The sequence below is a fragment of the Scaptodrosophila lebanonensis genome, unplaced genomic scaffold (assembly GCF_003285725.1).
Source record: "Scaptodrosophila lebanonensis strain 11010-0011.00,11010-0021.00 unplaced genomic scaffold, SlebRS2 tig00000061-arrow-pilon, whole genome shotgun sequence".
NCBI classification, from domain to species: domain Eukaryota; kingdom Metazoa; phylum Arthropoda; class Insecta; order Diptera; family Drosophilidae; genus Scaptodrosophila; species Scaptodrosophila lebanonensis.
The window spans coordinates 9,190,072-9,203,450 of record NW_022060554.1 but is presented as its reverse complement, the minus strand read 5'-3'; the positions used below and the strand labels follow the sequence as shown (position 1 = coordinate 9,203,450).

At 37.2% G+C, this 13,379-nt stretch overlaps 1 protein-coding gene across 1 annotated transcript in view; it reads left to right on the top strand.

The window, feature by feature from the left end:
* Positions 1-13,379, top strand: part of LOC115624517 (macrophage mannose receptor 1) — a 30,540-nt gene extending 17,161 nt beyond the window's left edge. The window contains exons 3-5 of the mRNA XM_030519232.1: positions 3,729-3,832; positions 12,061-12,169; positions 12,835-13,379. Coding sequence (XP_030375092.1) covers positions 3,729-3,832; positions 12,061-12,169; positions 12,835-13,085 — 464 coding nt within the window. The 3' untranslated portion in view covers positions 13,086-13,379. The remainder of the gene's footprint in view (positions 1-3,728; positions 3,833-12,060; positions 12,170-12,834) is intronic.

Here is a 13,379-nt window from a genome sequence, read left to right as displayed (position 1 = left end):
GTGAAATAATTTGTGGGCCCTTGCGATGAATGTCAACCAACTTGTTATTATTTTTTTTTCGAGCCATTAACATACACCGTGGGTTTTTTTATGGGCGATTTAAATCCTGCTTCTTACATACATACATATATTTCTTAATTAACAACGTAAGCAGCTGCTGAAAGCCACATTGACAGATTCAACTGCAAAATCGAGGTCGAGTCGGGACGGGTCAACAAATCTGCAAAGCCTTGCGTAATTATCGTTTAATTGCCGCTGGAATTTCGCGATAAACCACCTTTTGTGGGCTAATTCGGGCTAATTCTCAATTGACATTGGCATTGGCTTGAACCGGCCGCAACAATATTTGACTTGAGGCTAAACTGGTTTGGCTAAATGGCCATAAAATTGAGCCAGAATTCTCGCACATGAATGTGGCAGCAGAAACAAAATAAATGCATACATATTTCCTTAAACTATTGTATTCATAATTTCACAGTTATGTTCTAACAAGTTTTGCTCAAACAAAATCCCAAATCAGAAATAAAATTATAATGCAAATATCGGAAGCTTCCTGAGCATCTTTTAACCTAATCCATTTGACACCTTTGTTTGCTCCCAACCGGTCGGTCAGCCGATCAGTCGTCTTGCCAATTAGCAATTTGGCTATAAGTGTCTGGCGCCTTTAACAAAATCGTTGCGCCTTGCATGATTGGACACGACAGCGAAAGCGTTGCTGCACATTGATAGATTGACAGACTGACCGACTGACAAACTGACAACCAGTCTTGACAGAAGTAGTTGTTGAAGCTGAAATGTACTTTTACGTACCCCCTTCCTGTTATCCATAAAAATAAAATAAAATGCGGAATGCTTTTAATGCTTAAAGCTTATTTAACAACTTTAATTTCAAACATTTCAGTTTTGAATGTAATTTATTTCATCTGAAGCAAATAATTGTCAAATAAATTAACCCAAATTTCGTCACAAGTCGTATATTTTGAATGTGGTACTGCGAATTTATAAACATGTTGGAGTTAGGAACTCAGAAGGTGTTTTCCAAAGTAAACAGGACTTAAAAAAAAAACAGAACAAATGGTTTTTTCGGCAAAATCAATTTATTTTATTCAAAATAGTCTCATTCTGCTTCAATACAGCTTTTTGCACGATCCAAAAGCATGTCGAACGAGTGTTTTAGCTCGTTGGCCGGTATGGCTGCCAGTATGCCGGTGCAAGCCTTTTGAATGGCCTCTACGTCTGTATAACGCTTTCCTTTCATGGGCAAATGCATTTTTCCGAAAAGGTAGAAGTCGCACGGTGCCATATCAGATGAATACGGCGAGTGGTTAATGGTTAAAATGTGATTTTTGGTCAAATAATCGATCACAAGCGTCGATCGATGAGAGCAATTTTTGGTCGTCAGTCAATTTGTGCGGAACAAACCGTGCACACACCTTTCGTAAGCCCAAATGTTCGGTCAAAATGCGATAAATCGATGTTTTGGAGATGATCAATTCCATTTCCATTAATTTCAATGATGATTTCGGTTGATTTTTGATGAATTCACGCACAGTTTCGATGGAATTTTCGGTGATCACGAATTTTGATTGGCTCACATTTTGATCGTCATTTATGTCCTCACGACCACTTTGAAAACGTTGAAACCACTCGTGCACTCTGCTATGGGATAGGCAATCATCGCCATAAGCCTCTTCCATCAATTGAAACGTTTCGGTAAGAGTTTTACCAATTTTAAAACAAAATTTAATGTTGGCTCTTTGTTCGAAGCTCATTTTCGCACGGATAACACAAACATACTGACACTTAAAACGCAATAACTTCACTTCCAATCGATGAAATGTCATGAAATTCTCACAGGACAATCGATAAAGATAGCAGATTCCAACGCATCAGCCGACATATAGATAGCGCCAGCAGGGGGCGCTAGATTCAAAAAGTCCTGTTTACTTTGGAAAGCACCTTGTAGTTTCATCTAGATTAATTATCAAGGAATTGGAATTGGAATTTTCATCAAATCAGATGAGAGATAAATAAGAAAACGATTAGAGATAAATTGAACTTGTGTTGGCAAGGCATTAGAAGACACTCTAGAAAGAGAGACATACCAGTCATTTCCGAAAGCTAGATGTTCATTTAAATATACGAACGGACCTGTCTATAGAGGATTTTTTCTCGCCATGCTGATTATTACAAATCATTATTATAATACTATAAAAATACACCTAATTCTGTGTTTACAAGGTAATTGGTTCCAGAAAAAGTCGTGTAAGAAATTCGTGTAAAAAAAGACATTGATCAGATGTTATTTTAAATCGTGCTTAATGGAATAATGTCGTGTAACCAAATACAAATTTTTAATTTTCAAACCGTGTTAAATCAAAACCGGTGTGCCCGTTCCATAATTTTTGTGCAGAAACCTAAAAAATGTGAACCCCATTGCGATCGTTTAAGACGTCAAAGTGATTGGTTCTTAATCCTCTTTGATTGGAAATTTCGTAGATTTTGGAACAGTTGCCGGAAGTGCAAATACACCAATAATTTATTTTGAAAGCCCTTCCTGTATTCAGTTCCTCGATCCATCTCCATTGAACAAATAAAATATACACTTAATGCCAGAAAAACTGTCAAAGTTTGCAATCCCCTTTTATGTTGGTGGATGATTTATTTTACTTGTGCTCGTTTTATAGAGCCCCACTTGAGGTGTTTTATGATGGTGTACGTGTATGTCTACATACATACACACATTGTCTTTTGTAGTTTCCCGTTAGCCGATGTAAATTGTGATATGCATGTGAATAACTGTGCATGTGTTTTTCGGGCAGCCGGCGACGCCCACACTTTGAATGGCCGTCGTTGGCCGGCCTTGGGTCATAATGGCATCCATTTGAATGATTAATAAACAGCATTAGCGAAAATGTTGTTGGTGCGTTTTCTTGTCATTTTATTGTTTTATGCTTCACACACGCTTGCGCAATTTTGATGCCGAAATAGAAGAGACGTCATTATTCAAAACAAACAACACAATACTTGTGCAAACGCGAAATGTTTAATGGCCCTAAGAATGTTTGCCACCATCTTACAAAGTTCTCAGCGCTAACCAAATTGACCTTCACATATTTTGAACAAGCTGACCTCGAATTACATGCATTCGAGTTCTAGTTCTAGTTCGCTTTTAATTTATGCAAAAAGGCAAAAAACAAAGCACCAAACAACACGTTTTTAGATCTGTGATCACAGATCACAGCAGTTCCTCTCCAGTCCAGTTTGGGTTGTGGCTGCGTCTTTCTCAATTATGCTGACGGGCTTGGCAGCTGTTCCCACAACCTGTTCCGGCCATAACTCTCAGCAAGGCGGCAAGTTTGTTGCAATTGTCTTTCATAATTCAATTTATACAACGAAATTCAATCAAAGCGCAATTAGTTAAACAGCCGTTGTCAGTGTTTTCTTTTTAGTTGTCTGAGCCGTTTAACTGACGACTTATATAATGCTTTATTTTAACATTATTGCAAATTTATATCCATAGAGTCAGCGAAATCAATAAAAGTTAAATCACGTCAATTAATCAATTGGTCAAATGGCGAAATAAAGGGAGATGGCCAGAAGACAGAAAGAAAGCCTTGAATTGGCGATTAAGCCAATAAAATTACTATTAAAATTCTCCTTTATTTCATTTTTGATACCCGTGCTCATACCCATGTACTATACATGCCTTGTATTTTTATTTTTAGACTGCCCGAACTGTGTGGACGAGTCACAGTACACGCCGAACAAATGGACGATGCCGTTGCTGAAACTCGGCGAGAAGCGTTATTACCTCGGCATCTTCTTCAAGGTAAGCCACATTCCACATACTACAACAACATACATACATACAAGTATGTGCAACAACGGACTGCAACGGTCCACGCCGATACGATCCGGTCTGCACGTCCACCTCTGCCGCAAATTCGCGCAGATCTCCAACAATAAATTGCATATGGAATTTTACAAGTTTCTTGATCTGCGACATTTAAATATATCTTCAGCTTTGCTGTGCTGTGCTGTGCTCGAGCTCAGCGCAGCGCATCTTTGTTCATCAACCATCAAGCCAGTATTTACATTAGCTTCTGCTACTACACGCCCAAAATCCACAGACTTTGCCCCAGAATTCACGTCCCTCAATGCCAGCTCGGCCATAAATTGGATATACAAAGCACTTGTTCATGGCTACGATCTGAGCCGCCGCGTGCGCCTTTGCGCATCGACACCGTCGATTTTGCTGACGCAGCGTGTTTATTTTATGCGTCCATTCATATCAAAATCAAATTAGTCAAAGCCAAACAAAGGCCTAAGGTTTTATAACTATTTACCGAAATCGCGTCTAAAACGCACCCAAAACGCGTCGCCGCGACTGACGCACGAACCATTGATCGTTGGCCGTTGGCCGTTGGCAGTTGGCCGTTAGATGTTAGTTGTTAGCCGCTTCGACAGGTATGCAAATTCGTCAATGTAGCTGCGTTTTCTTTATGGAATCTACATAAAAAAATATATACATATTTCCTATTTTTAAAACGTTCTCCTTGAACTTTAAAGCTAAGCTATAAATTTACGTCTTCGCGCTTCGTTCCCGCTGCCTTTGTATTTCTTTGTAATTAAAAACATATTTTAAAAATCATCTCATTCAAATGGTTTTCAATGGCATTCGTAACTGTTTTTCATTGACAAAATGATTGACTTACAACAATATAGTGGGGAGGTCTAATTGTCGACCTTCTTGAGATAATACGATGCCTGAAAGATTCCAAGTAGTGTGTAGCTTTAAATTGGAGCTTTTTAAGGGATCAAAGAGGGGTATATCGGAGAGTTTTTTCATTTTGTTTTTTTTTTATTATTGCGAATCGGCCTCCAAATTAACACAACTTATTGAAGTTACAGCAATACAGATTATTTGATAAATTAAAGGACTTTTTAGTTTAATTTATTTTGATCTACCGGCTGTCTTCTTTTGAGCCGAGTACTTGGTAAGCGTCAGGAAGGGGCCTGGCCAGCTTGCGTGCCAATCATATTTATTTGGAGCTACATGGTCTCCAAATTTAGGTTATCCCATATCTCCCGTATCTATTGCAGTGTTTTAGACTGTCCTTTTGTCACATAGGAGCTGTTCAGACCTAGCATCCAGTTGACGAATAATTTTAAAGAAACATTTTTTAACTGACGTATTATACGGCAACACAGCAAAACCGTAGCTTTTCCAACAAGTCTAATAACCAAAGACTAATAAACGATATCTACTTTATATTATTCATGTTTTATCCAGTCGGTTTATCCGTAGGTAACAATCTGTTTAGAAATTCAAATATCATGTCCATCATGCTCGCATCGAACTAAAAATATCGCACTGATATTAAAGGTGGGTTCCTGCAGGTGATATACATATATTTGAAATAATCTAATCTCCTTTAGAATTAAAGAGAAAATGCAAGCAGACTCGTTAGTAATATTTCACTATACCCACAAAAACCTCTTCTGAAGAATAAAGGACGTGCTGGCTGCTGTACATTGTTTTGTCAATAACTTGTCTTAGGATTGGCCGATTTAGATGGTATTTAAAACAAGAGTATATGTATATATAATTATATATGTATTTAATTTACGTTTAAAACGTTTTGTTTAATATGCTTTTCAGGATACTTTGCTTATGAGGTACAAACAAACTAAAGAAATTCATTTTAATTCAGTCTTAGATTTGGTTTGGTTTCCGAAAACTCCCTATCAGTAACCTACTACTGGAATAACTCTATTATTATTATTTAAACATCCCTGTCACATAACGAGTATCTTCGTTAAGCAAACACGTTGTTTGGCATAAACGTTATACTTTATTTTGCGGCTTTCTGCCAAATCAATTGCAGCCATTGGCACCAATATTTGTATTAGAATATTGCTATGAGAAGAATACCTAGAAAGAGGTATAACAGTGAACATAGCATATATTACATATATAGTACAAACTAAAGAAATTCATTTTAATTCAGCCTTAGATTTGGTTTGGTTTCCGAAAACTCCCTATCAGTAACCTACTACTGGAATAACTCTATTATTATTATTTAAACATCCCTGTCACATAACGAGTATCTTCGTTAAGCAAACACGTTGTTTGGCATAAACGTTTTACTTTATTTTGCGGCTTTCTGCCAAATCAATTGCAGCCATTGGCACCAATATTTGTATTAGAATATTGCCATGAGAAGAATTCCTAGAAAGAGGTATAACAGTGAATATAGCATATATTACATATATAGTATGTATTGAAATAAAGAAGATTTTTGTAACTATTATAGCACTGTTATGTGGATCGATTCCATGTATTTAAATAAAAAAGCTTTTTGCAAAGCATTCTTATTCTTTAACCATAATTGTCTTCAATTTTAAAAAATTCCCTTACGATTTCATCTTAATCCAACATTCTTCAATTACCCCTCTAGAAAGTCACTCTTACGGTTTTGGACTATCTATAATATTGAAGGCCCCATTACTTGTCTTCCACGAAACACGAAAATGATTTAATTAATTTTATAAATTATATTTGATGGTATGGATATAATCTATATAATCCTTAATATTCTAAGTTTTCACGAAAGTTGAAAACGTGCTCCATAAAAACACCAAGAATTAATGTTTACCTTTCGAAGCTGGTCAACTACAATAAATTTATAATTGTTGCTTGTGCGGCTACCCATTCAGGCGGAGCCTATAAATAAGTTGATTTTGCCTTCGCAGCAACTTAAATCAATCCCAATGAATTTCTTTGTATTATAATCCATAAACCTCCACAACAAAAGCTTAAGACTAAATGTTTAATCAACATTTATTCTTAAGTGACATGAATTTGTGATTTTTTTTCGCATGCATATAAATCGAATATTCAAAAGAGCAGCAGTAATTAATTTTTGGAATATCCTGTTAATAAAACATTCATATTGTATGTGACTATACTCCTATAGTAGTATGTGAAAGAGAGATTAATTGTGAATTCATTATTGTCACATTAATTACAGCGGCTCAGATTAGGGAACACGATTTAGACTGAAATGCCACCCAATAGAATGGCCGGTGGATTTGAAAGCAATCAAATAAAATGCAGCAAATAAACAAACTCTTAATTGCATGAATTGAAATCCATTATAACACAGTATACACACGATATATAGTCGCATATGGCGCATCGATGATGCCATCGACATCTGTATCACACCCACAAACAGTTAGCTGATATAGTAGAGTGTGTTATCGAATTAGCCATCATTGAATAAACTCGAGTGGTTGCGATTTAAATTTTTGCATTTTAAATGGCTGCACAGAACGTTGACATTTTAATTAGCTAGCCACTTTTTAAATGAATTTTTACGAGCGAGTATTTTGTTATGGCATATTTAATTAGCCATGAATACATACATACTACTACATATATCCCCGAAAACAGTTAGAATTGGTAACTATGTATTGGCCATTTGATTGGTTAAGTGGTCAGTTTAAATCGCCGTTGACTTGGTCTGCCTGGCACGGTCATCGATTGCGCAATGGACTGTTTCGAAAAGAACTCAAAATTAGCAATGCGTGTGTAAAAATGCAAATGATTTCAACAATTTACATATATTCAAAATTAATTTGCAAACGTCACGCTATTGCCATCGGTTCATTCTTAATGTGGCTCTGGCTCTGGCTCTGCATCTCCGGTCGGGGCGCCTGCGTAAAACGAGTGGCGCTAATTGCCCAAGCTGAGTCGAGCTGAGTCAACAGCGATCTCGGTCTCGATCTCGGTTCGGATGGGGATTTCAAAACCCCAACGTTAAGCAACTCATTTAAAATTCTCGTGTCTTACAGTGTGTTGTATGTCAAATACATTTAGTCGCCTCTAATTGGTCTGCTGTAATTTAAATCACTCACAAAATGTAGATTTCTGTTTTAAGAATGAAGCCGTTGTCATTGAGATACGAGCTCCGTCTAAAACCATGGCTTATTATGGGCTATGATTAGCACAATTATGCGATGTGATTTAAATGATGTCTTAACTGAAACAATTTAAACACATATATTTCAAATTACTATTTTTAGTTATAATTACTCATTTACTATAATTACTAAAAATAAAATGTATATTTTGGCTAAATGAGTGCCTTCAGTCCACAAAATAATCACCTACCGAATCAACAAAACATTTTGCACGATTCAGAACTATTTCGGACAAGAGATTCAGCCTGTTGGCCTGCATGTCCTTCAGAATAGTGGTACATGCCTTTTGATTAGCTTGGACGTCCTTTTAGAGCTTCCTATTTAGGTAATGGCCACACGGAGCCAAGTCCAGTAAATATGAATGTTGGTGGATGATTAAAATGCAATTTTATGTCCAAAAACACAACTTCTGCGTAACAAAGAAATAACCTTTTGCAGACCCAATTGTTCAGTTGAAATGAATCGTTGATTTGGGCATATTAATTCTATTTCCATTAATTTCACCAATACAAGTATGTGGCAAAACCAGAAAGGGATACTTTGGTATGCACGTTGTTTAATAAAGATCAGCAGCTCCCCTCAGCATTTTCGTAAATATTTGCTTTAGAGCTTCCGTTTCAATATTCATTACATTGCTAAAAAGCTAATACTTATACCCGAATGTATTTTAAATATTGGGAGATATACGAGATCTTTTCAAATTCCGAAAACAAAAACTATACCCAAGGAACTTTTATTGAGTTCAATATACAATATAACTTAAATACTTGCCCTTTTTTGAGTTTTTATCGGAATTAGGTTTTATTCATTTGAGTATTTACATTTTTGCCATGTTTATTAATAGCCAGAGTAACTAAGGCCGTCCAGGAAAATTATGTTTAAATTTGCTTTTATTTGGAGAAAAAATATTGGCTTCTTTTTATTACTGAGTAAGAAATACATATGTAAATAAAATTAACGCTTAAAAAGTAATTTTTAATATATAATATTTATTTCATATAGTATGTGTATACACATATTGTATCGTATTAATAAGAGCCGAGCTTTCAATGATCTACCTAACGTGGCTAATTCATGATACTTTTGCAGAGCATTCTCTTCCTTGCTGGGCATATAGAATTATTGCATTAGTTGCATCTCCCATTTAGTAATATACACATACTCTTATGCGAGAATATTTGCTCTCGCTTACTCTAGCGGAAAAACAAATTAGAGTGTCAGGAGTCATTTCACAATGTCAGGATACATCCAAGCCACTCAAAAAACTTTCCACAATTTAATCTAGAAAAGAATCGCAGGAATTTTTGTTGAAAACACAAGTAGCTATATTATACATGCAAAAACTGTTATATTTAATACCTTTATATTTTATCTTCAATATAAGGACTGAAAAGCTTTATAATAATGTTTATATTTAGTGCAAAATCACACTTTAATACTAGGTACATAACATAATCTATGAAACTGTTTTCGTGGACAACAAAATAAAAAAATCACCATTTACTTTTTAATTTTTAAATTATTGAAATATGTTTCTTTATATAGTTATGTTAAAGTTAAATAATGATTTGAAATATATTTAATTTTCAATATTTTGGCATAATTTAATAATCAATAATCCATAGTAGGAATATAAAACTTGTGGTTTATTATACATATACAATTATTTTAATTCCGATCCCACAACTTTCGGCTATTCTTAGGATCTCTTCTACCGTTTCTGGAAATAAATCATGGAAACACAGTTTACCCCACTCATTCGAATAAATTGACAACTTTTCAGAAACTATTCCATTAAGCCAGCAAAATAATTTAATGACTGCAATACATTAATTTCTTGGGGTTCCCTCTATTAGACTTAGGCAAAACCTTTAATGGAAATCCCACATTGTCAAATGATTTTGTAATCACTTAAAGCGTCCGAGCACCAAGAATTCGAACTGAATTTATTTATCACTCTGTCCCCGATTTGGCCGCAATGGCATACGTACTACAAGTACATATATTTATGTACGATTGTTGGACCGAGCTGGCAGCTGCCGCAAATCTCGACAAACAGACGTGCGGCTATAAAATCGAAATGTTTGCTGACAGCGTTTTATGTTTTATTTTGAATTATTCAAAGGTCCGCTGGGTAACCAAAGGAGCAGAGTTGGACAGCCACGTGTGTGGAATTCAATTTGCATGCGAAGCCAATTAGTGACAAAAAAAAAGGAAAACACAAACTAAAACTCAGTTTGGCGCGTGTCGCTGTCAAAACTGTTGGGACAGCTTTACAATATCCAGTTTCGAATAACCGTGTGGTACATGCACACTATTTTATATTTAATTAACACTAATGGCTTTCGATGTAGTGCGTGGGAGTACGAATCGGGGTTGATGCCTGCATTTGGCACCTGTCGCTGCTAATTAGATGAAAGCGCTGTTCGCCATTTTCAAATAGTATGCGAGTATGCTAAGTGCAGACTGCTATGCTGTGTTGATTGCCCGTTTCCCGAATCGGAGTAAATATTGGGAATTTGCAAAGCGGGACGGCCCAGCTCTGGGTCGTTTTGATATTGATGCAGGCACCTCTAATGGTGGCACCACCAACGCTCCAAAGCACTTACTAGCCCACATCCTGTTGCTCTGTAGGCGCATCTACTGTGTACTGTGTGTGTGTGTGTGTGTGTGAGTGTGGGTGAGAGTGTTGGGAAAGTGTGGGAAGGTGCGCCAGGTGATGCGCACGTAAATCGATTACGGAACTATTCAGTCGTTGCTAGGAGGCAAGTGGCAGGAGTAGGAGCAGGAGCAGCATGTTTGGCGGCTTACATGCGGTCCGCCGCAACGTAGACGCCATTAACTTTGCTTTAATTATATTGCACGTAATTGTGCGCGAATAAAGCGCATTTCAAAGGGGCCACTTCAACCACCTCCTATTATTCACTGCCAGTACCCCCCTCTACCCAGCGACACGTCAAAGACATGTTTAATGCCAATTTGTAGTGAGTGAGTGTATGTGAAGTCGGATGTTGCCCGTACAGCTGAGATGCCGAAAGTGTTTATGGGGCTGTAAAAAGGGCATACCACGCCGAGAGGCAATTAATTCTGTTTCTTCTTCACACTTTTGGACTCGTATGTGAAGGCATGTGTGTCGCTTTCATCATTAACCTGTAATGGGGTCTGGAAATGCCTTTCACTAGAAGTTATTGTCATCGAAAGTGCAGAAAACATGGAACAAGTAAAAGTGAATCAAGAAGTTAAAGACGGCCCTGATTCTCTGATGATGGGATATAGAAATTTGATGAAATTCTTCTTTCAATTTAATTCAACATGTTGGTACATACTATTCCACAAATTGCTTTTCACACTATTATAGTATTACGAATATGTTCAGAAACTTCGTAAAGTTGTCGTAAAAAAAGACGTACCACACTATATCAAATGAGAACTTCAACTTTGAAGTAACGCCATTCCTTGAATCGTAATCTAAAACAACTGTTTGCTTTAATCAAGAAACTCATTTTAAAGAAAATAGCAAGGCACAATGAAACTACACTTACATATGGTAATAGAACATTATGTCATTATAACTTGCTCTAATGCTTCTATTAACTACATTTTCAATTTTTGGAAACTACTTGTATGATTTCCTTTAAAATCTACAATAAAATAATAAAAACAAATATGCTGTTTTATCCTTTACACTTATACCGAAAGCAGAAAAGTTGTGGGAAAATTATTTACATTATTCAATCAATTTTAATAATTACTGGTACGATGTGAATTAAATACATAGTTTAATTTATTCAAATTTTATTTCCATTACTGCTTATGTAAATTGTATATGATCTGATTCAGCGTTTGTAGACCTTTCCCTATAATTAAGACCACATTCCCATTTCTGTGATGAAATTGTCTTCATAACATCGAAAACGAAACTGTTTTCTTTATTGGCACTATTATACACTAATTGAATAAAGTGTAACTGGTCGTAAAGTGTAACTTCAGTTGATTGTTAAGAGCCCTTTTTGATGCAATTCACGCTTACTCTTTTTAAACGAACATACTCCTTCTTTTCGTTTGCAGGCAAATTGGTTTAAAGCCACGCAATATTGCCGTTATCATGGCATGCACTTGGCAAGCATTTCATCACAGGAAGAGAACGATAGACTGGAGAAACACATACGCGACTTTGGTAAGTAATATCCGTAAAAGCGACGAGCTGCAAAGCAATCGAAAAGTTCCATTAAAAATGTGAACTGCACTCAAAGAGGCTGTAGACGTGCAGCGTCAACGTCGCTTTGCAGCAAATCAGTTAAAAGCTGATCAAAAGTGCCTGATAAATGACCATTGGTGGACGCCGCCACTCAAATGTCTGGGCGCGTTGACTTTCTAGCCATAATACGCGGAAGTTGAAAGCCAAGCCAAACAAACCAAAAAGAAACCAAGAGTAATACACCATAGACGACAAAAGGGAGGTTTGGACTAACTCATTTAGTGGGCTCTTTTGTTAGCTGTTGTTAGCCCCGACCACGTCATGGCTTTCAACAATACATACACACTTTCCATTGCGGCATTATGGCAGTTGCATAAATTTTTTAGTGCATACCATGAACATGAACAATTGCAACAACTTCGTGTGTTTCGGTCGAGGCTTGACCAAACAAGCCAAAAAGTGAATGTACGACGATCACGATGGCAGGGCATCGGTGACCGCTGTCTGTGGGCGCCCACGCCACCCCAGTTGCCCATATGGACGACTAACTATTACGCCAGTCTTAATCCGTTTATGGTGCACTGACTTGCGAACATACAAGTATATTTGTTAATTTACGGTCTATGCTTACATTTCATTAACAGGCTTGGGCCACGAGCACTTCTGGATTTCCGGCACAGATCTAGCCGACGAAGGAAACTTCTTTTGGATGGCCACGGGTCGCCCAATTACATTTACCAACTGGAACGCCGGTGAACCGAACAATTTCCGCTACGAGAATGGCGAGGAGGAGAACTGCCTGGAGTTATGGAACCGTGATGGCAAGGGCCTTAAGTGGAACGACTCGCCGTGCAGCTTTGAGACATATTTTGTGTGCGAGGTGCAGCCCAATTGAGCATCAACTGACCAAGTGACCAAAACGCATGACAATACGACCAGCCGCCACTCACACTCACACACACACACACACACACACACACCAACGCTCACATATATAGCAACCCTGCACACCACGTCCCTTCGCTCCGCTCTATGCATACGAGTGTGTTGAGTAGTTCGCTGTAGAAATTAAGCATATGACATGTACATACATACATGTATAGCCACAGCCCGTGTAGTCGAGCAAAGACAATTTGCCCCGTTAGAGAGCAGCATATAATTACTACCTTTAGTTATTATGTAAGTGTAA